General features: G+C 37.9%; 1 protein-coding gene across 1 annotated transcript in view; it reads right to left on the minus strand.

Annotated features, from left to right (window-relative positions):
* The window catches only part of Pde11a (phosphodiesterase 11A), a 376,507-nt gene that overhangs the window by 210,968 nt on the left and 139,296 nt on the right, over positions 1-26,243 (minus strand). Inside the window, exon 4 of the mRNA XM_074071157.1 lies at positions 23,338-23,478. Coding sequence (XP_073927258.1) covers positions 23,338-23,478 — 141 coding nt within the window. The remainder of the gene's footprint in view (positions 1-23,337; positions 23,479-26,243) is intronic.

Consider the following 26,243-nt stretch of genomic DNA (forward strand, 5'->3'; position numbering starts at 1 on the left):
GAGCCCAACCTATTATTCAACACTAGGAAAAAGAAAAGAAAGGTCCATCACTAGATAATTAGTGTATGACTTGGTGCATGTACAGCAATGACAATAGCTCAACTAAAAGGATGTATCCTTGACCCCACAGAACATGTTATATGATTTAAGCCTCCACAGAATCACTCAGTATTTAATTTGATCTTCCAAAGGTGTCCACAAGAATATCTCCTATCCCAAATTCCTCCTTGCAATGTCACCTGCCACCTTACTACTAAGTGGAAAGGTCTATGTCCCCTTCCTTTGACTCTGGTAAGCTTCTGAATACTTCAACTAATAAATAGAGTATATAGATGAGATACTGTGTGCCTTTTGAGGTGTCCATAAAGGGCAATGCAGCTTCCTCCTTGTCTGATGGAATACTTCTGCCTGTGTATTTGTGTTAGCTTGTAAGATGACCAATTATGTTAAGGTCACTATGCTGAAAGGGGGCCAAACCCTATAGAGAGGCCATATGTAGATGCTCGGATCAGAAGCTCCAGTATTTAAGCCTTGACAGCTGAGCCTCAGATATATGAGTGAACAACCTGCAGATGGTTCCAGTTCCCAGCCTTAAGTCAGCCCCAGTCTTCAGGCTTTCCCAAGTATGGCTCCAGATATCCTAGAAAGAGACAAACCGTCCTTGCCGTGCTCTCTCTATATTCCCATCCAATGAATCTGTGAGCAGATTAGCTTACTTTTTGTAAGCCTCTAAATTTTGGGCTTGTTACACAGGAAAAGTAACTAACTGAATGTGAAGTGAGGACTTACATGGACACCACTCACTTAGAAATCTTGATTCAGCCACAGTCTTCTTGGTTCTCAGAAGGCCAGCAAGCCACAAAAAGACTATCGGCTATCCCCAAATAATAAATACTTCAAACTATATCCTAAATAATTCTTACAAAAAAATAAGTACACATGTAAGTGAATGCAAAAATGATACCTGTTGAAACTACTCCAGGTGTTGGGGGAGGGAGGGAGGTAGGAGATTGGTTGAGGAGGTGAATTCAAGTATGATATATTTGAAGCATTGTAAAAACCCATGAAAATGCCACAACGTACCCCCACACAGCACAACAATAAAGGAAAAAAAGAATTCTTGCAGTTAAAGCAATTATAAGATAAAAATTAGAAGAATTTTATTTATGTTTGCACAGTGAGAAATTGTCGTAGGTACTAAAAAGAGGGAGTTAGTCCTGTATCTCCACACTGATCTTTCATCATTTGTGATTTCTTCCATTTTCACCATGTTCTAGACTGTGTCCTGCAAATGAGGCATGTTGCATGCATTATCATCAATCCTTAAGTATGTGTCAACGTGTGCATCACAATGGCAGTGGACATATGATCCTTGTGTCATTGGAAGAAGACTGAGGCTTAGAGGAGTTCCATGGTTTGATGGAAGCCATACGAGCAGTAAATTGCAGAACTGGGATTCCAGTCATGCTGAGCTGATTGCACAGCCATGGTTTCCCCACTACCCCTAGCTGCCTTCATAAGCAAAAACAAGTGGATGGCATTACAGTTGCAAATTTCATGGACATGACTCTTTCAAATCAGAATACTCTGATCTGAAAACTCTGCCTTTAAAAAGTTAATTCCACAAACACTTGTGGGATATATACTATGTGCCCAAATCAGAATAAATACAGACTATAGGATTGGCTTGTTACTTAAAGTTAATCAAATTGCCAATAAAATTCATGTTTTCTGCATTTGGAAATCAAGCAGATTATACCTTTTAATTTTCAGACCTGATAGATGAGATTAAATTCTCTAATTTTACTAGACTGACTAGAATATTTTACAGTTCTGTAAGGGTAGGTGTTACTGACTAGAATATTTTATAGTTTTGTAAGGGTAGGTGTTAACTTCTGAAAACCTGATAGCAATGCAAATGATTTTTGCCTTAAAACAATGCAAATGAATTGTATCCAGGGAGAGAAACAAATGATTTCTGTGCAATAGAAAAGAAAAGCCCAATGGCTACAATTTTACTATCCCAGATGACAGTAATCATTAAAAAAAAATCTAGAATAGTTTCATGGAGGGAGTGGATTCAAGTATGGTATATTTGATATATTGTGTAAGAACTTTTGTAAATGCCACAATGTACCCCCACACAGTACAACAATAAAAAAGTGAAAAATAAATAAATGTATCTTTTCTTGTTCTAAAAAAAAATCTAACCTAGCAATCTTTTGCCAGCATTCTTTTCATGTCTATTTTAAAATCAACTTTACCTCCCTGCTGTTCCTCTTATTAATGAGTTTTTTAAAAAATCTTTGATATATGCTTGCTTTAGATTTATGCAAATTTAGGTTCTTAAATTTGGAAAATTGTCCTCTGACACAAAAAATGCTACTGAGTGTCTGTATGTGTCAAACAGTGTGATAAGCATTGGAGCCACAAGTGTGAAAGGAAAAAAGAAAAAAAAATCCCTGCACTCATAGAGCTTACTGCATTTAAGGAGCTTAATTTGCCCTGGCTCCTGAAAACCAGTTGGAAAAATAAGAGCATTTCTGGCTTCACACTTTAAGAAAATTCCCAAAGAATAAGAGAATAAAGATCTTAATTTTTTTCCCATCTGAGAAACAGCAGTTTACAAAAAACAGAATAGGAAAATTTGACTATAGAACTTATAGGTCTAGAACTACAAAGAAAGTAAAATATACAAGTGCCTACTTGAACTCTCAAAATGCAAAATGGTCTTTAAAAACTACCAAATGGAGAAGATCCAAGATGGTGACTGGGACACAGCCACAGACTGCGTGAGTTCTGTGAACAAGGGACTTTGCTAAGACACTGTATACACACTTGGCTGAGAGGTAAAGCACCAGGGGGAGCCGAAACTTCAGCACTCTGAACCACTAGCTTATGGAAGGCTTCTCTGTGCCATGATTTATTAAAAGAACAGCCAGCGCTGCCCGCCAAGCCCCGCCACATAGGCCAGCAGAGCTGCTGCTCTGCAAGCCATGGGATTGCCGCTCCTCCAGCCCCCACTCCTCAGCCCCACCAGGCCAGAGATCCACAGGCCTGCATGATCTCTGCTGGGCCATACCCCTCAGGCCTGCCAGGCCTGTGATCCACAGGCCGGTCCACACCCCTCAGGCATGCTAAGCCCATGCTCCAGAAGCCCTTTAGATCACCTCAATGACAGGCCTCCACCCTCAGGCCCGTGAGGCCCCATCCACCTGCCACATGCTACAGGAGAGGCCAAACCTGCCTAGGAGACACAGACAGGTCTAGGTGCTAAAGGAGTAACAGCAAAACTACTAAGATTGAAATTCCACTGTTCCTGAATCGGTGATTTCTTTTTTTCTTTTTTTGCCTTCCTTTAAAGGATTGGCTGTCAGGTTTGCTCTTTGATTGTCCACCATCTCTCCCAGCTGTTTTTCCTTGGTTCTCTCTCTCTCTCTCTCTTTTTCCCTCCATTTCTCTTTCTTTCTCTTTTTTCTCCTTCTTCCTTGGTTTTGTTAGTTTCACTATTGTAACTCAGCTAACACTAAATTATACATAGTCCAGGGACAGAAATGGTACCAAGTGGAAATATGGGAAGACAAAAAAGGGATGGAAACCATTCTCCCCCACCCCCAAAATAAATTAGTACAGGATTCAGAGGGAAATGAAGAAAACAGATACCCAGATCCAGACTCCAACAAAACAAAGATAAACTATGCCAAAGAACCCAATGAAGCCCACAAGAACACCTGAAAGAAGAAATCCTGCAAGTAATCATTGAGAATTTCATGGAGCTGTTTCTAGACATGGCTAACCAAAATGTACAAGAGGCACTCAAGAAATTTCAAAAGGACAAAAATAAAGAATATGAGAAAACACAAAAACAAATAAATAAATCATAAGAGCCCTAAATAAAAACCAAATTGAAACAGAAAATACCATAAACAGAGAGATAAATGAATTAAGGATGAAAATTGACTACATTAAAGAGGAAGTGACCCATGATATGGAAAACCTCAGAAAAAAGAATGAAACAGAAATACAAAACAAAATGGAAGGCCATTCCAGCAGAATAGAGCAAACAGAAGACAGAATCTCAGAACTTGAAGATTAAATGGTAATTAAAGGAAAAACCAAAGAACTATTAGTTAAACAACTCAAGACCTGTTAAAGGAATATGGAAGAATGCACTGACTCCATTAAAAGACCAAACCTGAGAATCATGGATATTGAAGAAGGAGAAGAGGTGCAAGCAAAAGGAATGCATAATATATTCAACAAAATAATAACAGAAAATTTCCCAAATCTAAAGAAAACTATGTCCATCAAAGTACAGGAGGCCTCCAGAACACCAAACAGACTTGACCAAAATCGAACTACCCCACAACATATTATTAATGAAAAAGCACAGAAAATAGAGAAAGAATATTGAAGGCAATAAGAGAGAAAAAATAAATAACATACAAAGGTAAACCCATCAAAATCACACCAGATTTCTCCATGGAAACCTTCAAAGCAAGAAGAACATGGAGTGAGGTCTTCCGGGAACTAAATGAAAATAAATTCGACCCTAAGAAACTATCATTCAAAATAGATGGAGCAATAAAAGTCTTTCATAATAAGCAGAAACTAAAACAATATATGACCACCAAGTCACCACTACAAAAGATTCTCCAAGGAATTCTGCACACAGAAAGTGAAAGCAAACAAAACCATGAAAGGGCAGTCAATACCAAACCTCAGGAGAAGAAAAGGCGAGAAAGTAGAGATTAACATTGATTCAGCTACACACAACCAAACCCTTAAACAACAAAGACAACTACATGACAGGGATCACCACATACCTATCAATATTATAACTAAACAATAATGGACTTAATTCCCCTATCAAAAGACACTGATTGGCAAACTGGATTAAAAAGGAAGATCCAACAATCTTCTGCCTACAGGAGACCCACCTCATTGACAGAAACAAGCACTGGCTGAGAGTGAAAGGCTGGAAGAAGATTTACCAAGCCAATGGCCCCCGTAAACAGGCAGGGGTAGCCATACTTATCTCAGAAAAAGTAGACTTCAAATTTACATTGATTAAATGAGATAAAGAAGGACACTCTATACTAATAAAAGGAGAAATACACCAAAAGGGAATAACAATTTTCAACCTATATTCACCAAACATCAACGCTCCCAATTTCATCAAACATACTCTGAAGGACTAAAAATATATATAAACTCCAACACAATGAAAGTGGGAGATCTTAATATCCCCTATCACCAATAGATAGGTATCCAAACAAAAAATCAATAAAGAAATCCTAGATTGAAATCACACCATAGACCAAATGGACCTAGCTGACATCTACAGAATATTTCATCCAACTGCTGCACAATATACATTCTTCTCTGCAGATCATGGAACCTTCTCCAAAATTGATCATATCTTAGGGCACAAAGCAAGCCTCAGCAAATATAAGAAAATAGAAATAATCCTATGCATTCCATTTGACCACAATGCATTAAAACTAGAAATCAACAACAAAAACAGCAGTAAAAAACATGCAAACAATTGGAAGCTGAACAACACATTGCTCAATGACCAGTGGGTCATTGATGAAGTAAAAGAGGAAATTAAAAGGATCCTGGAAGTTAATGAAAATGAAAACACCACCTACCAGAACCTATGGGACACAGCAAAGGCTGTCCTAAGAGGAATGCTTATAGCCATGACTGCATATATTAAAAGGTCAGAAAGATCTCAAATCAATGATCTAATACTACAACTCAAACTCCTAAAAAAATAAGAACAAGCAAACTCCAAAACAAGCAGAAGGAGGGAAATAATTAAAATAAGGGCTGAAATCAATGAAATAGAAACAAACAAACAAACAAAAAACATACAAAGAATTAATGAAACAATAAGCTGGTTCTTTGAAAAAAATAAATAAGATTGACAGACCCCTAGCAAACCTGACTAAAATAAGGAAAGAAAAAACTCAAATCAGTAAAATCAAAAATGCAAAAGAGGAGATAACAACAAACACCATGGAAATCCAGGAAATCATCAGAGACTACTTTGAGGGCCCATACTCTAATAAACTTGAAAATTTTGAAGAAATGGACAGATTTCTAGATACTTACAATCATCCAAAACTGAACAAAGAGGAAATTAATCACCTGAATAGATCTATAACACAAAATGAAATTGAAGCAGCAGTTAAGAGTCTCCCAAAAAAGAAAAGCTCAGGACCTGATGGATTCTCTGCTGAATTCTATCAGACATTTAAAGAAGAACTAACACCAACCCTCCTTAAACTGTTCCATGAAATAGAAAGGGAAGGAACACTGCCTAACTCGTTTTATGAAGCAAATATTACTCTTATCCCAAAACCAGATAAAGACATCTCCAAAAAGGAGAATTATAGACCAATTTCCTTAATGAATATCAATGCAAAATTCCTCAAAATAATAATGGCAAACCGAATCCAGCAACACATCAGAAAGATCATATACCACGGCCAAGTCCCAGGGATGCAGGAGTGGTTCAACATATGCAAATCTATAAATGTAATATAGCACATCAATGGAAGCAAAGACAAAAACCACTTGATCATCTCAATAGATGCAGAAAAAGCCTTTGACAAGATCCAACACCATTTCATGATAAAAGCTCTAAGAAAACAAGGAATAGAAGGAAAGTTCCTCAACATTATAAAAGCTATATATGACACAAGAAACCGCGAATAACCAAGACAATACTCAGCAAAAAGAGCAATGCTGGTGGTATCACAATACCCAACTTCAAACTATATTACAAAGCAATAGTAATAAAAACAGCATGGTACTGGCATAAAAACAGACATGAAGACCAGAAGAACAGAATAGAGGACCCAGATATGAACCCACACAACTATACCCACCTCATTTTTGACAAAGGGGCCAAAAATATATGATGGAGAGAAGACAGCCTCTTCAACAAATGTTGCTGGGAAAAGTGGTTACCCATCTGCAAGAAACTGAAACTAGATCCATGTCTATCACCCTGTACCAGTATTGACTCAAAATGGATCACAGACCTTAATATCAGACTCCTCTGAAGTCAGTACAGGAAGGAGCAGGAAATACTCTGGAACTAATTGGTATAGACAAGGACTTCCTCAACAGAACCCCAGCAGCCCAGCAACTAAGAGAAAGAATGGACAAATGGGACTTTATAAAATTAAAAAGCTTCTGCACAACAAAAGAAATGGTCTCTAAACTAAGGAGACCACCCACAGAGTGGGAAAAAATATTTACTAGCTATACATCAGACAAGAGACTGATAACCAGAATATACAGGGAACTTAAGAAACTAAACTCTCCCAAAATCAATGAACAAATTAAGAAATGGACAACTGAACTAAATAAAACTTTCTCAAAAGAAGAAATTCAAATAGCCAAAAAACACATGAAAAAATGCTCACCATCTCTAGCCATAAAGGAAATGCAAATCAAAACCACACTAAGATTCCACCTCACCCCTGTTAGAATAGCCACCATCAAAAACACCACTAACAACAGGTGTTGGTGAAGATATGGGGAAAAAGGAACACTTTTACACTGCTGATGGGAATGCAAGCTGGTGCAACCACTCTGGAAAAAAATTTGGAGGCTTCTTAAAAATCTAAACATAGATCTGCCATATGCTCCAGCAATCCCATTCCTAAGGATATACCCAAAGGAATGGGACACAGATTACTACAAAGGCACCTGCACACCCATGTTTATTGCAGCACTATTCACAATAGTCAAGTTATGGAAACAACCAAGATGCCCCATTGCTGACAAATGGATCAAGAAAATGTGGTATTTATACACAATGGAATTCTACCCAGTCATGAAGAAGAATGAAATATTATCATTTGCAAGTAAATGGATGGAACTGGAAAACATCATTCTGAGCGAGGTTAGCCAGACTCAGAAGACCAAAAATCGTATGTTCTCCCTCATATACAGTCTTTAGTTCTAGGTCTAATACAGCAATTTTGTAGGACGTGGGTTACATGACAAGGGGAGAACGTATATGGGAGGTATGTGGTTAGATAGAAACCCCAAAACATGAAAGCATTTGATGTCCCCACTCCAGAGGAATTAATACAGAAACCTTAAAGCAACAGAGTTCAACACGAGATGGGGATCAGGAAACAGTGTAAAGATCAGTTAGAGATAAATCAACTTGGGTTGTAACATATTTGTACATGAAAGCAATGCTAGGAATCTCTTTGTACAGCTGTCCTTATCTCAACTAGCAAGAACACTATGTCTTTCTTATTATTGCTTATTTCTACTCTTCAACAGAACTGGAGAAAAGCACAGAACAGGTTCTGCCTGGAAGCGAGGCGTGGGAAGGGTGGAGGTAGGGGACGAGGGGGAGAAATGACCCAAACAATGTATGCATATGTCAATAAATTAATAATAATAATAATAAATGCATCCTAAAACATAAGTTAAAAGCAAACAAACAAACAAAAAAACCCCAAAAACTACCAAATGTAAAAACCACTTTGTTTAAAAGTTAAATAGGGTCAAAATGTAATGTTTTGCTTTGTTTAGTGTTCTGAATACATGTTTAATGAATAAAGGGAAGTCAAGGATTATGTGTCTTTCAACTTCAGTAGCGCCAGCTCATGGAGAGTACCCTTTGTGTCCCCCAGCCCACGCTGTTGTGATTAAAGTCAGACACTGGATTCACGATGTGTTGACTTTGTGTGTAGCAAAGAATTTAACTTTTCCCAAAGAGAGATCTGGCCTTTGCCCTTGGCTCTTGGGTGGGAATTGCTAAATTCCTAGAATGTCCTGCCTGACAAATGAGTCTGTTTACTTGGGGGCCTTAGGACAGCCAGATAGTAACAACATGATTTAGAAAAATAGTGACTTTGAGCCACACAAACAATGTGATTTAAGCTGGAAGATTTTGGGTCACATGGTATCAGCTGACTTCTAGAGGAACAGGGACACAGATCAGCCATGAAGAGTGGCCAATTAGTTTTTTGTGATCAAGTCCTAACAAAGACTGTAGACACAAAAGATCAGGCCTTGGTTGGCAAAACTTCATGTGTATTAGCACATATCACTGTCAGGAGTTCTCACTGCCCATGACTTCATGGGTAGAGGGCAACTGCAAGTCCCACGTTTAGAACTTTCTTAAACATTTGCCATAGCTATCCTAATCTATATCCTTTTATCCTTTCCTGTGGCAAACTGTAAGAGTAAGCATAATAGCTCTCACTAAGTTCTTCAAATCACAAGCTATTGAGCCTGAGTGTATTCTTGGGCACCCCAAACTTGTAATTGGTATCAGAAATCAAGGCAATATTATAGATTGTACTCCCTAACTTTAGACTTATATGATAATTCTTAGGTTCATGTGACTTTAGAAGAAAAAGTGAGGTAAATCAAATACTAATGCTGGCTGGACTTTGGTTAAATATTGATTGTCCAGTGTGTATCAGGCACTAGATGGTATAAGGAGATACCAGAGAAATGATAAATGAGACATCTAACCTTCAAAGACTTGACATTTGTGATGATTAATTTCATATATCAACTCATCTAGGCTAAGGAATGCCCAGATAACTGGTAAAGCATTATTTCTAGGTGTGTCTGTGAGACTGTTTCTGAAAAAGATTAGCATTTGAGTCTATAGGATGAATAAAGAAGATCACTGTCACCAATAAGGGTAGGCATCAACCAATCCAGTGACGGTTTTGACAGAATGGAAAGGAAGAGGAAGACTGAATTTGCTCTCTGTTTGAGCTAGGTGTTCATCTTCTCCTGCCCTCAAACATTGGCATTCCTGGTTCTCTGGTCTTTGGAGTCAGACTAGGACTTAGACCATTGACTACCTTGGTTCCTGGACTCAGAATGAATTACATCACCAGCTTTCCTGGTTCTTCAGCTTGAAAACAGCAGATTGTGGGACTTCTCAGTCTTCATAATCACATGGTCCAATTCTTATAAAATCTCTATCTCTCTTTCTCAGGGGGAGAGGGAAGAAAATATATGTGTGTCTGGGAGAATCTTTACTCAGACAATATTTTAAAGGAGAAAAAATTTAAAATGCAGGGTCAGAAATTTTCTTGATTAGTTGATGTGATTCCTTTTTCTAGGTCAAGAGAATTATAAACCCCATAAAATTTCTTTCTTTTTTTGGTATTGAGATGCTCAGAGCAAAGCTATAGGTTCAAAGTTTTAACTTTATGCAAGGTAATTTGATTTTGAACTTGTTGGTTTGGTTTTGCTTACAAAATTTGCTTTCTCCTCCCCCCTTTTGAAATTTTACCTTTCAAGCTGTTATGTATTTAGCACATAATATACACTCAAAATATTCATTTAGCAATTTTTTTACATGTTTGCTCAAAAGTGCTTTAAATTCTTTTGGTAGTAACTTGAATAGAAATATAGAAGATGAAGTACTTACATACTTGAAAAATGTATAAACATGTATACAATATTTTTAGAAATGAAATAATATAAATTCACTTCATAAAACTAATTATAATTGAGCAAAGCATTTATGGGACATTAAGTTATATAAAAAAGTACTATTTAGAGATATGGAAAAAGGTGGAGGGGGAGAGAGAAGTCCAGCATTTAAAGGCTTACAGCTGATGGCAAACTGTCTTAGAATAAAAGAGAAGCAGGCTTGAGTCCAATTGAGGAAGTAATAAAATAAGCAGAACAATAAAGCTGTTGAGGACAAAATCACTGCTGAGACTAAGCCAGAGAAGACCAAGGCAGTAGTGGAGTATCAGCCCGGGATCACAGTATATATGAAGAAAGTCTGGATCCAGTTCATCTGACTTTGAAGCCTTCAGATCCATGCTAGGGTGAGTCTGAGACTGTCACTCAAATCCAAGTCTGAACCATATATTCAGGAACCCAGGACTACCAGTGGGATCTCTTTATAGTTTCTCTCATTGAGAGGAAACCTGAGATTTTGCTCACCATCAAATTGTCTCCTGGCCTCCCCAGATTATTGGGCAGCACAATTTATGTGTGTTTCTTAGCCCTTGTTAATGACAGCAAGATGAACAGTTGAGAAGTAGCACAATTCTGGAGATGTAAATTCATCTGCCTGCCTCCCAGTTCTCTAGATCAGAAGTGGGCAAAGGACAGCCCATGGGTCAAATCCATAAAACAGAGCTATACACATTAATGTAAGCATTGTCTACAGCTGCTTTCCACTATAACAGTAGAGTTGAGTAGCTGCAACTAATAACATATGGGCCACAAAACCTAAAATATTTACTAGCTGGATCTTTCTAGAGAAAAAAATTGCCAATCTCTTGTCATCCCTGGGCCAGGTTAACTAAATATTTTCTTCTAAATTGTTAAAGATTGATGATAGATTTATATATTAATACTCCCATGTAATTAAAAAGGAGATTCTTAGAGTCATAATCTTTTACTCCAAAATATCACACATTACATTACAGATAGAAATATACCACTAAGGCAAGTGGTATGCTTGAAGACAGGCATATATCCCAGTTATTGTGGGACAGACCCCCTTTAATTAAGCTTGTCAACCTGGGGCAATTATTTAGAGTGCCTTCTTTCATTCTCAAGTTGTTTTTTTTTTTTTTTTGAGCTAGGAGTGGTGGTGCATGCCTGTAATTCTAGTTACTGAGGAGGCAGGACAGGAGGATCACAAATTTCAGGCCAGTCCAGACAAAATTATTGCGGCCTTATCTCAAAAACAAAAGGGCTGGGGGCATAGCCCAAATGGAAGAGCACTTGCCTAGCATGTGAGAGGCCTTGGCTTTGATACCCAGTATTCTCCCCTCACCCCAACCCCCAAAAGAAAGTTTCTTTGAAAAGTAAATTCTAGGCTAGGAGGAGTGTGGGTGCTCCTTAAAGCATCAGTATATATGTACATTGTTAAGAATGTATTAAAAATGTAATGCATTTAGCCTGGTATGGTGTCACACACCTGCAATCCAAGCACTGAGGAGGCTGAGGCAGGAGGATCATGAGTTTCAGGCCACCTTGGGCTGCAAAGTAAAAACATATCTCAAAAAAAAAAAAAGAAAGAAGAGAAAGGAAGGAAGGAAGGAAAGAAGGAGGGAGGAGGGAAAGAGGGAAGGAAGGGGAAAGAATGGAAGGAGAAAGGAAGGAAGGAAGGAAGAAAAGATTCATTAAAGTATAAAGTTGTTTATGGTCAAATATCTGGACTAAAAAATGAAACAACAAAAATACCTATAATATTTTTGATATAATTTGATGGGGTATATAGAATGACATTATGACATCACAGGAATAACAACCAAGAAGAAATAGGTGAATGTATAAATAAAAGAGAATAGAATTCATTTTTATTCCTGACTTGGACCAATTCTATGATTCTCAGTTCCGCTAATTTTAAAAAATGTACTATCTAAATCTAAAATTCTGGTTTTATTATATCTGCACTAAGTGAAGAGGGATTAAGTAAATAAGTGCATACACTTGTACAAGGGAACTCTCAGGAGTGGTTTATAGATCAGTGAAACTGAGCAAGTGGTTCCAAGCTCCTCTCCTGTTGATTGGCCCTGGTGATGGCACCCTGGGGAAACACTGCACATGCCAACTAAAGTAAACAAAACATCTCCTGCTTGTACTCTGGAAAAGCTCCATGGACAGAAGTCTTTGATCTGGATATTTATCAAGTGCTAGTTACTCTGGTTTCTCTCTGTTCTTTTCATTTGAAAACAACTTAAAAAAACAAAAACTATGCTCACGTAGATATTCCTGCCACCAAATAAAAAACTACCTACTAAATAATCACCAATTCTTAAAATATTTTCTGAATCTTTATTTTCCCATTAGAGAACTTTTCAAAAGGGCAAAAGAATGAACAAATTAAATATTCATCCACTACCATCCCTCTTGATAATTTGTAATTTACTCAAATCATTTGTTCACTTCATCAACAATTGTCAAATAGTGTACTCAGCACTGTAATAAGCTTGGGAAATACCAAGAGATATAAATATCTCATCCTTATAGAACTTAAAACCTAGTACAGTAGAGAGGGGAAAGCAGTTCACAAATGTATAATTTCACCACCATACATGTTGACAATGCTGCCAGCATCCAAGAGAAGATATTTAGGTCTTCATGTGAACTGATGAACAGGCACGCTTAGGTTGAAAGACTAAATCAGTGAGTTATGGCAGGAAACAGAACATTCAAAAGAGTTTAACTGAACGTAATTCAATAAAGAGACTAATTGTAGGAGTGTGAGTCATGTGAAAACAAACAATAAGGAATGGTCAAGCACCCAGTGACTAGCAACTTTGAAAATCAGTCAACTCCCTCAAGTCCATGGTGACACAAGACAGGGAGGGCAGAAAGAAGGAAGTGGTATTATTGCTGTCCTGGAGGAATTGAAAACTGTGGAAAGAAACTTGGAAGATTTCAGACACCACTGGAACTGGCAAAAAATGAACTAGGAAAGCACTGACACCTTCATCCCTCCCTTAAATATTCTTTCTTGTTTGTGAAAATCAGCTGGAAGCCAGAGGACAGATAGCTCAAGTAATGTGGAGTGTAGAGATCAGCCTTCAAAAGCAGGGCAAGGTAGTGCACACATATAATACCAGCACCAGGGAGGTGAAGGCAAGAGGGTCAAGAGTTCAATGCCAGAGCTACATAGCAAGACCCTGTCTCAGAAAATGAGAGAGAAAGAGAGAGAGAGAGAGAGAGAGAGAGAGAGAGAGAGAGAGATCAGCTTTTAAAGGCACTGAGCCAAATGAAGAAAAACCAATAGATGGGAGGGGGAGAGGGGTTTGCAGACAATAGCCAACACAGAGTTGAGAATGTTAAACTTTACCAAGCCCTGTGCTCCCCAAAGACAGTAAAGATAAAGAAATTCTCCTACCAGTGTTCCAGAGTTGGCTATGTTCAAAGGACCTCCCTGCCCAAGCACGATCCAAAATTAAACCTGACTCCATCCTCATGACTCCTACAGCTCCTGAATGATGCAGGTAATTCCCTGTCCTCATGCTTCTCTACAATCCCAAGCACCATCCCTTTTCTTAGAGATGTTTCTCATTAATGAATGTTCTCCCCAATGCAATAGGAGATACAACTATCTCCTTCATTGTCTAGTGCATTTTGTCTTTTATAGGACAATACGTGCCAAGATACAGAGGCAAACACATTATAGGCTGGCCACAAGTGGGTGTGGAAGAAGGGAATACAAGGCTGAGGACCAGAAGGAAAAACCAAAAGTTAACCTAGGAGTAGAAGTGATGGGCCTTGAATATTAGGCAGTATGAACTTCATTATCTAGACAATAGTTACCAAACATTCTGAAGCACAGGAGAGGCAGGTGCATGTTTAGAAAGATAAACAGAACAATAAATTAACAAATAAATAAACTCTTTCTAGAAAATAATAAAAAAAGAATTGACTGAAAGAAAGAATTCCCTATTTGCAAGCAAAGAAATGAATCAGAAGGAAATGCTCTGGTGAGGGATTAGTAAAGACAAAGGAAAGACAGTGGTAGAGGGATGAGAAGGAGGGCTAAAAATGATGTTTGAATACAGAAGCAACGGGATGTAGAGACCAGTGAATGTAGATGTGAGAAAGACTTAGAACCACATTGTGATTTTCAACTTGAGTTACTTACTACATAATGATGATTCTACTAACTGCAGTAGAAAATATCAGAAAAGGTATAAATTTGGGACAGAGTGTGGTAGAGAGGACCAGTAGGGATTGGGGTTTAACACATATAAGTGATCATGATGTGAATTGAATTAATATATTGACATACAATATATTACTGGAATTACATCTATAATACAGCACTTGGGAGGCTGACTCAGAAGGATTGAAAGTTTGAGGCCAGACTGAGCTATATAGTAAGACCTTGTCTCAGAATAAAGTAGATATTAATAAGGTAAGTTGAAGTAGCTCTGTAGTGGAATGGGTGACACATTAGACATAATATATGAATATATAATATGATATATTAAGGATGTGTGTGTGTGTCTACATGTAACGATGCTTGTATGGATAATCAGAGGTTTTTTTTTTTAAAGATATCTTCTATTTTGCACTAGAAAAATACTTGGAACAAAAACAAATAGAATTCAGGTTCTCTTTCTTATAGGAAGAAAGAAAATTAAGAAAGCAAGGTAGAGAAATAGAAAGAAAGTGATATGAAGAGGAAAGCCTGAAGCAGTATTTATGATCCAATTAGAAGGGAAGGGGTTGAATTCCAGGCTGGTTCAGAACACCCAAAAAGCACTCACCCCATCTTATTCCACAAATCTAGGATCCAGGGGGACCATCTAGTCATTGTTTAATTATATGTATATTTACAAAAAGGCCAAGATTAAGGAACCTATTAAAAAATCAGTATACACAGCAAGCTGTGCTTCATTTAGAAAACGAGCTCCACTACTAGTCTTGTTTTCATAAGCTTAGCTGCAAAGCACTTCATAGAGGCTGGACAAGAAATAGCTGCCAGCCATCAGGATGATCCATGGAAAGAGAACACTTGAAAATGCTAGAGCTAAGGTAGTGCCTCAGGACCCAAGACTGAAATGTTTACATTGGTTTTTCCTTGCTAAGCACTAAAGAAATAAAGATAATAGTGAATACATGAGCTGGAAAGAAACTAAAAGAGGTGATAGGAATTGCTTAGACAGGTTCATGGAGTGGAATTACATTAAGCAGGGAATGTTCAGTTCAAAGGACTAAATATTTCCTGATGTTGACAGCAGCAGCCAGCTAAGCTTTTTTTCTCAGTCTAATAGAAAATGCCATTGACAAAGTCACTTAAAATCAATTTACCAAAACACTCAAAAGAACCAAAGGAGTGAAATATTAAATTTGGCAGGAGAAAGGGCTAGAAAGTCATTTCTCATTTCTATTTGTAGCATCCCCTCAGTAAACTGGGCAATTTACACCTGAATGCCTGGAGACCATGAATGCATGCACTCAGCAATGAGTTAAGATCCTGGCAAATCAAAATTTCTTCAGTTAGATTTAAATTTGTTTCTCCCTTTCCCCATCAAATGTGCAGAGGTGATAAAATATCATATACTTGTAATAACCAGCTTTTAAAAAGTATCAGAATCACAAAAGAGAGAAAGAGAGAGAGAGAGACAGAGACAGAGACAGAGACAGGAATGATTCTATTTTGGAGGCAGGAGTATTTATTTATGGAATGATACTGTTTTGTTGTTTTTTAAAATTTTAAAGTAGTTCATGGAATGCCAGTAAAGATGGTGCTATAAGCTCCTGGTTTCACACATACAGTCTTTTCCAAAACTAGAACAAACATTAATAAAATACTGAAAGAGAAAACCAGAAAGAGAGGAAAGAGAAGGGAGGTTTTGAAAAACAGTCTCTAAAGAGAAAGCTTAAAGGCATGGCCTCTGTACTCCAGGTCCAGAAACAGGCAGACAAGGATGATTGGAATGTCATCTTCTTCCTGGGAACTCAAGACTGAAAGTGTTCTCTTGAGACAGGTGACCCAGCTTCAGCCCCCGGAACCAACCTACCACTGGCTTGGTGTAATATTGCCACACTGTAGGAGACTGAGCTGCCACTAGAAGCCCTGGTTTTAAATTAGGGGCCAGGGAGCTGTGCAAAGACAGGCAAGGAACAGGGCAAGAAAGAAAGGAAACAATGGCACAAACAAACAGAATAAGGTGCAATTTCAAGTGCAAACACACATGCTAAATATAGACAACTATATCAATGACCTACATAATTGGACTAGGAGATAATGATTAAACACTTGGACCCACTTGTATCAGAAAATGATAGATGAAGAACAGATAGATATTAAGAGTATAAATGATTTGATAACATTCTTGGGTCATAGGGACACTTGGCTAGACAAACCCCTTTAGAGAATACTTTCCCGCATGTGAAAAGGAAAGGTATGTAAAGAAGTTTCTTTTCTTTCCTGGGACATGATTATACAACAATTTTAAAGGTGAGCAACATTGAAGACTTGTCTTATCAGATGCTAAACTGTACTTTGAAATTATAAAAATTGAGAAAGTGTAATATTGTGGCAGAAACAGACAAATAGACCCATAGCACAAAACAGTGAGCTCAGAAACAGAGACAGGTGTACATGGGCACTTGTGATAGTATAGAAGTAGCAATACAAAGTAAAGAAAGCCAGTTCTAAGACAATCAGCTTTATAGATCTAGATATAGATACAGTACTCGCGTAATACAGTTTTTCACTATTCACAAAAACTAATTCCAGATGTTTATAAAAGAGCATCTGTCTATCTTATCTATCTTATCTGTCTACCTACTTACCTACCTAGACACCATTATAACTTGAGCTGAATATTTTTATTACAAAATCCCGAAAGCGCAAATCAAAAAGGAAATTGATAAATTTGACACACTTAAACTAAAATAACCCACAAAACCAAAGACACCTGTTGAGAGGCAATTGGCACAAGCCTGTAGTACACGATCCTTTGTATGTTAGACTGCAAGGCCCTGTCCTCTCTTCACCCAGTTCACTTCTCCGAATTTTATTTGCAGTGAGCAAACTTGAGAGGTGACATGACGTCTCTCCCCAGACAACCACCAGGTTTGATTCTACTCAGTAGGAATCCATGCTTCATGGAAAGTGCTCCTCTTGTGTAACAGAACCCACTGAGTATGCAAGCACACACGTGCCTGTTGCCTCTGGGGAACTGGGAGACTTGGGGAACCAGCACCACTGTTATGGTTTATAACATAAGGTTACATTTATTTCTATAAGCATATTCCCCCACTGTTTTTTAGCCTTCATTCTACACTTAAATATATTCAATGCTCAATAGCAGTCTTACTTTTATCTGATTTCATGTATCACCTGCATGGCTAAATTTCAACCTCTCATGTTTTTCAGAATGGGTTTATTGGGACTATATTTCCCACACTCTTTTTTGCATATTTGAAAATATCTATCTGTGGCTTAAATAACTAAAGATGAATTTGGTTGGATTTTAAATTACAGGGTCATATTTTTCCTCCCTGAGGAATTTGTAGATATTGCTCCATTATTTTCTAGCACTGAAGAGTCTTGCTAAGAAATCAACTATCAGAGTGAATTTCCTTCTAATTAGGTGAGTTGAGTTTGTTTTGTTTTGTTTTGTTTTTGCCTAGATGCCCATAGAATTTTTTTTCTTTATCTTTGAAGTCCATTAACATCAAATGTGTTTCAGTGCTAAGCAATATCAACTTTTCCTGAAATGGTGTGTTCTTTGTCTATAAATCCAACTTTGACTTTATTTCAATAAAATGTTCCCATGTTGTAATTTTGAATGCTTTTTCCTGTTCCATTTGCCATGTTCTTTTCAGAGACACCAATTATCCTTATTTTGAACTTCTTTTATTCTGACTCCATTCTTATCACTCTCTCTTATCTCTTTATAATATATAATTTTCCATTTCATTTCCAATCTTACTCCCCATGTCCCTGAAAGCATTTTAGAAGTGACTTTCCTTTCTTTTCATTCTTTTTAAAAAATGTTCTATCCATTTCTGTGTGGGTGCATATTTTCTTCTGTCTCTTTCCAAGTTCTACCAACTAAGTTTTTACTACTTATTATTATTCTTTGAGGTCTTGTGCATCTTTATTAAGAACACTTTTACTTTTCCTGAAAGATCACACTATCTTTAATTTCATTTCATGGTAACTGTTACCAATTTTTCTGGTGCATGCTCTCTCTAGATTTTTCACATTTTTTCTTATGGTATTAATTTTTAAATGAATAATTGGGGGGTGATTACCTAGGGTGATGGGGGTGATAATTTATAAACTATTACTTGAAAGCCAAATTTGGCCCCCATCTATTTTTGTAAATAAAGTTTTATAGGGACATAGCTACACTCATTCTTTATCTTTAGTCTATTACTGCTTTCTTGCTATGTGGCAAGAGTTGAGTAGCTGCACCAGAAACTGTATGACCTGGGAAGCCCAAAACACTTATTTTCTGGACATTTACAGAAAAAATGTGCAGACTTCCGATCTAAGAAATATGCCTAGCTCCACTCACTAGTTACTACTGATAAAAGACTCTGGATGTACAATAATCTGTAACATAATAATCTGTAACTCTTTTCTCTGACATACAAATAATTTCTCTCCAATGGAAAAGATAACCTCAAGGGAACAGTTTGTAGTCTAGTTTTGTCTCTAACCAGCTTTTTCTTCCCAACAGTACTGGGGATTGAACCCAGGGTCTTGCACATGCTAGGCAAGTACTTTACCTCATGAGCCAACCCCTGCCCCCACACACAACCTTTTGTTTTTCTTTAAATTTTGTTTCTGAGATAGAGTACTGCTAACTTTGTCCAGCTTGGCCTCAAACTTGAGATCTTCCTGCCTCTGCCTCTCCAGGAGCCAGGATTACAGGTGTAAACCACCACATTCAGCTCAAGTATCTGACTTCTCAAGTGCTGCTTAGACTGGTTTTAGCATTACGTTGGTTTCCTCATAAACTGAGTTAAAAAAAATAACCTTTAACCTGCATTTATTTTATATTTACATTACAGTCATAATTTGGCTTTCTATAAAATTATAACAGGTATGAAGTAGGAATCTAGCTTTTTGTATTTTTCCAAATTGCCAGACATTTGCTTCCAAAGCACCTACAGAATAATCCATCATTCTTCCTATCTATCTTATTCCCAAGGTTTCCTTTGTCACATATGTGAATCAAATACAAGGTGAGTGACTAATTGGAGAATATAATTTGTAAATTTCAAAGCCCACAGATACAGTTATACAAAAATAAATTATTTTTCTATAACACAACTAAATCTCTTCTTGAACCTCTGCTTGGTGACAGAAGACAGATTAGAATGCTATAGATAAATGCAGCAACTTCAGCTTTTCTCATTTATTTCAAATTTAAAGTCATCGAGTGCTAGAACTTTCACTAGCATGACCTACAATTTCCTGGGTGCTCTACAGAGATCCTCCCATTCAGGTTGGCCCCTGCTAAGGGATAAGGCAGCCTCCCAGGCCTCGGTGTAGTCATCACAAATGCTGGAATACTTAATCACCCACAGCACCTCTAGGTCTGGGTTGTGAGCCAGAGGACTGTGACTCCTTCATCCTGATAAGCAAGTGCTTCAGATCCTAGTCTTCCTGTTAACTTCTGTCAGGCAACGGGGAAATTTTACTTGTGCCTCATGCTCCTCTGGGACTTTGGAAAAACTGTCAGGCACTCATTACCCTTGGCTTCCCTGACACTGCTACCTCACATCTTTTTTTCCAGTGATGGTGTCTCAGGGTGCTTTCATTCTCCCTCTCCCCTGGACTCCTACATACACACATCCCACCATCACAAATGCCACCACTGAATGGGGACTTGAGTCTGGGACAATGTTAGGAATACCAAATGTATTATTCTACCCACTTATTCTGAGCAATCCAAGAGTAAGGCAGTCTAAGGCTTCATCTAGTCTCTTTCCACTCTCCTGCCTTTCATTATAACTTTGGCTCTGATTCCCTTAAGCCTTGAAAATCTTGGCTTTGCAAATGAAAAATTTAGTTTTTTTTACAATATACTGCTGTTCACTTTTAAGGTCTGTTTGTAAACTCAAATGGCCTGAATTTAGCGATTTCTTCCTGAGTTTGATGTAATTCTCATCTTTGAAAGAATAAAAATCTATCTAGGTCTGCTCTTTGTCAATCAAGTCAAATCAAATCAAATCATGTTTCTGCGATGTTGCTTGGGTCTCCTCAGTGGTAGTTGTTCCCAGTGCTTGTTACATCTAGAGGACAAAGATTTTTAATATCACTCTGTCTATTCTGAGATGGGAAAGGAGGAACAATCCAGTCAAAGAACTTTGTCTCTGCACAATTTTCTGGTTGCTGACATCCTTTTGCCATACCCGATTTTGGTACCTGTTTTCCTGTTCAGCCTGGCTGCTTATCCTGTTCATGGTGTGACTGTGCCTTGCATTCTTCCCATAACTTCAACCTAACAACTGGGTGATGCAAACAGCAGCAGCACTACAAGTCCGAAGACTTGAGAAAATCGTGGTGAGAAGTGTGTTAAAGGAAAATTACAGCACTGATGGGCTTCCACATGGTCATGCCACATAAACATACTCCCAGCCAAACTTCTCCACCACCTTCCTGGCAGTAGACGTGCCCTCCTCCCAGAAAAGGAATCCTCACAGTTCTAAAGCAATACCAAGCAGAATGATCTCCCCTTGTTTTTTGTCTGTCTGTTGATTATTTTGTTTTTTTCATGAGGGTTCATGGGTTCACTTTTACCCCCCGACTGTGACTCTCTTGATTAGAGAAATTCATCCTCATTTTGATAGGGAGAGGTGAGAAGAGACAAGAAATGATGAGGAGTGGCCCAGCATTTTTTGCTCCAGCCCCACCTGTAGTCTTAGAGTGTTCAGCAACGACAACGAAAACAGCTGTTTGAACTTTCAGCAATATGCCATCACCTTTATTGCTCATTCTACCTACTCTGTCTCATTGGTGTTTTTGCCCCTCCTCGTCCTACTTTGTATCATGAAGACATTACTGTCCCTGCTATTCCCTCCAGCTCCACCCCCCCACCTTCAATATCAGTTTCCATCTTCTTTCTATAACTTTCTGTTTGATTTGCCAAAGAGCTGAACCACACTACAAAAAGAGTCCAAGTTTGGAAAATTAACAAGATAGAAAGAATGACCACCCTCACCTGGTATAAATTACTTGCATGTTTGTTTACAACCAAACTAGCAAGCAATGAGTTTGCCCTTGTCAGACTCCAGCTTGTCCCCTCCAAGTCACTTTCTCTTCTAGGGACCTGGGAGTGGTTTGGAGAATCCTGACAGCTGAGGTCCCAAGTGCTGTTGCTTTCTGCCTTTGCTTAGTGGGGATTCCCTGCAGCCTGTCAGATACCAGTGAGCACTCCTTCCCCTTCCCATTGGAAAGTAGGGATGACTTGAGTAACTTACTCAACTCTCTGAGTCTTATTTCCTCATTGTAAAAATAGCATAATAATAATACCTACCTCATCAGGTAAGAATTAAAGAAACTCAAGGCTTCACAAAGTGTCTGGAATCTCTCCATAAATATGAATTACTGGTGTGTGGGTATGTGCGTGCATGGTCTCCTGAGGGTCAGCTGACTGCTACACAATCACAATACACTTGCAAGACTGTTGCTTATGGAAACCACACTCACTGAAATAGAAATAACCCCAAGCTTTGCTAAAAATCTGTGGATACACTCTTAAACATTTTAAACATGTCTAAATAAATATTACATATATAAATAGAGTATATATACTTATATAAACTCAATGTTTTAAGTTTTATAGTATTTTATTACAAATTAATCTACATGTTCTTATTCTTTGAGGAAAGCAAACCTAAAGGCAAAGAAAATAATCTTTTCTAAGTACAGTAAAATATCATTCTCTGTGGAATTAAAACAGCTCTTAATTGCTAGACAACTCCTGATCTTTGAAGAGAGTTCTCAGCAAAGATATTAGATTGCTGCTGAGGGTTTAGACATTTAATTTTCAAGAACTTAGACTGATGATGCTCATTATTTTCAGCATTGTTGTGTATTTTGTCCAACAGATTTCTCCCAAAGTGTGCTGAACAGAACCTCATAGCTGGCCACAAATCACCAAGGTGCTGCAGGGCCAGACCCTATGCTCCATGATGCTTCCCTGTGGAGTAGCGGGAGCCTCTGTGGTAAGGCTAAAGGTGCTTCCTTCCCTGATGAGTCCGCTCTGGGGCATGATCCACAGGTCCAAAGAAAAGTGTGAAAGAATTTAGAAACCCAGAAGGCCAAATCTGCCACAGGGATTTAGTCTAGCTGAGGCTGCTCACTCCACCTAGTTCGGGCACAGTCTGTCCTGCTCCAAGAGCTAAGGGCACTGTTTCTCTGGTCTTTTGTTTGCTTTCTGCTCCTCTGTGAAGGTCTGACTGAAAGGCATTGTCTGAACTGCAATCCATTCTGAGAAATGCTGAGGGCCTGTCCCTCATTGGGTAAATAGAATGGGAGACTGTCACTTGAGTTTCTCTTCTAAGTGAATTGTATGAAATTGGGTAACCCATTCAGCCCTAGCACCTTCCTACATCTGTAAGTATACAGGGCTAGGATGGGTCCCTAAGGTTCCTTCAGCTTAAAGAGTCTATGTTTCTAAGGTGAGAACAAAACAAGAATGAAAATGCATCGACAGGAAATAAATCCTCACTTCTCAAGTTACCTTATGGTTAGAACAGTCATGAAGATGTTGTTCCACTCAGGATTTCACAAGTTTAACTACAGATAAACTCAACCAATTCTATTGTCAGTTTTTGACTCTATATGATGAATAAAAGATAACTTACTGGTGATTCAATGTCCTCCAGAAGTAAAACAGAGCAGCGTTCACATTTCAATAGAGTTTGGGCCCGATGCATTATTTTCTTGACAATTTTCTCTAGGTCAGTCTGTTCTTCAAAGAGGTCATTAACCACCTCTAGCAAAGCCTGGAAGGAGGATATGGTGTATTTAGGGGGATACAAGACTGAAAAAAGTTGGCACATTTTTTTTTACCCTTCAAAACTCCTTGGAATCTTTGCTCTAATGACATAAACATTTTTCTGTGGCTAATTTTTAAAGCATGTAGGATTGTTTTAGCATAGTTCCATTGTTTCATTTATAACACATTCTTAAGCTGAAAAATACGACTGGAGATTGAAACCTGTCTATGGAGTCATTCGTGATAAATATTTTCACTATGGTGGTTTTTCTGCAATGTGACTAGGTACAAATTCGACATTTTATAAATAACAAATAATTATTTCCTGAGCAAATTTATCTCAGAAAACTACAAGTCATCCCTTTTTCACTATCAAGAAGGAATAGTTTCACGGTCAAACTTGAGACTTATTTTCACTAATTCACATCTCTCACATAATTGTGAAAGAATTATAGAGGTGAATGTTAATTAACGTTCAGAACCTCAAAACATATATAGCCTCCCCGCCATTCATACACACTAAGCCCTCTACACAGGAAGAGGAAATACTGCCTCATACCCAACTGTCCAGGAGAACATTTAGATATTACTATATATTTCAGGAAAGAAAACATCACTAAAATATCTGTTAAAGCAGCAAAATGAAAAGCATACAAATTAAAGAAAAAATTTAAATTATAGCTTGGACACTGTGTACTCACTTAAAAATTAAATTGTAATAACCTGTCACGATCTCCAGCTAAGTGAGGATGCAATTTATGCTTTGAAATGTATTTGTTTGGAATTTTTAATGACATGGGTATTCTCAGAGATTGCAAAACAGCAGGCTATGTACAGGTGGTAGAAATTATGCTTCTATCAGAGCAATCAGAGAATTACACAGCCAGTGAAGTGTCAGGAGGGTGCTTTATTCAATAGAATTAAATAATATGTGCTGTCTCAGGTCTGACCTCTCACAAAAGGATTTCATGAATCTTCAGATTCACATCTGTCCAGCATGGTGTTGATCACCATCTCAGGGGCATGGCTAGTTTTCAACTTTAGTAATGAATTTTATTTGTACTGAAACCTGTGAAAATTTCTTCTCTGAATTGATTCAAGTAGAAAAGCATTTGAATGAGTTAAGGGATCCATGAAACTAATCTAAAGCCACTAAAAGAGAATCAAAGTTCCTGGGTGTTGCTCCCTCTGAAGAAAGACTGGCTGTGGCTAGGGGCCATACTGCTCTGCGATTCCAAAGCAAAAAAGGAACACCATGAGGTAAATGCAGTCTTAAGTGAACCTGGAGTCTAACATTTGGACAGCAAACCCTTGCAAGAGGTCAATGCACAGTAACTTCATGTTCAAATAAGGCATAAAAAAAGACAATTGTCTGAATAATTACAAGCAATTCCCTGCTATTGAGGGAGAAAATATTATTTCCTTAATCATCCAGACTATTTCTTCAGATGGATCATATTAACTGAACAATTATTTAACTTTTCAATTTGTTGTGACTGCATGGAGAACCCCTGGGACTTATAAACAAAAACATTTCTCTCGAAGGAAAAACTAATATGCCTGGAGTCTTGCACTGACAAATCATATTATAGTAATTTTATTGTTTCTAATTAAAAATGACTGGTTTATTAACAAGTGATGCAAGTTTTTCAAATAACAAAGAAGATTAGATCCAGAATAGAAGAAAATCTAGGAAGATATGCAATTCAAAAGACACTGGAAACATGTCAGACAATTGAATGATTCTTAATGTATTTGTCTTCCAGGAAACAGGTGTCTGCATTTGTCCCCTCCTTTTCTAGTGTCATTCTTTTGCTCTCACTGCCATCCTTGGATCTCTTCTCTTATCTACACATTCTTCTCCCATGTTAACCCTGCAAATATCCTGGCTTTAAATATCATCTATATGGAGATGGTTCCCAAATCTTAATCTCTAATCCTAACATTACCCCCACCAAAAAAAATTTAGGCCCCTGTATCTAATCATTTGTTGTCCAAGTCACAAGCCAAAAGCCTTTTTCTCTCATTTCCTACATAAGCAAGCCCTGAACATTTTGCTACTAATTTTGAGGGAATCTCTCACTTCTCACTGCCCTATTGTTGGCTACATTGTCTCTTGACTTTAAGACATCTTCTCCTAATTCCTCTCCCTGCTTTCAATCTCCTTTCTTCCTTGCCAGTCAGAAGTCAGTGTTCTCTTTCAGCAATAAATCACAATCAGCTCAAAATCTTCTAATGGGTTTCTATCGCACTCGGAATGCAAGACAAAGTTCTTGACATGTCCACGGGCCTTTCTAGCATCTAGCCCCTGGCTCACCTCTTCATCTTCATTTTCTTTTCTCTCTGCCCTCTATACACACTAACTTAATGTGTTTATCTGGTAGTTGCACTGCATGGATTGCTCTCTCCAGATCTTTGTATGTCATAATTTCTTCATTTTATTCTGGTCTTTGTTAATATTCATCTCCTTAAAGACACCCTCTTGATGACCTTGTAAAATAAATATTCTCCCAATCTACTCTTTCACTTGAGTCTCATCCCTTTATCTCCCATTATTTTTCTTTATAGTGCTTAGCACTATATGATCCTATATTATTTTTGTCTATTTTCTAATGTCCCCACTAGAATAGTCAGTTCCATGAGGGCTGAGACTTTGAGTGGACAGTGTCTGATGAGAACCACATGATGCACATTTGTTAAATGAATTGCGCCAAACACAAGGATGCAAAGACTAATAAAGCATGAAGCTTTCCTTAAGGAGTTTAAAACATA

The sequence above is a fragment of the Castor canadensis genome, chromosome 4 (genome assembly GCF_047511655.1).
Source record: "Castor canadensis chromosome 4, mCasCan1.hap1v2, whole genome shotgun sequence".
Taxonomy (NCBI): Eukaryota; Metazoa; Chordata; class Mammalia; order Rodentia; family Castoridae; genus Castor; species Castor canadensis.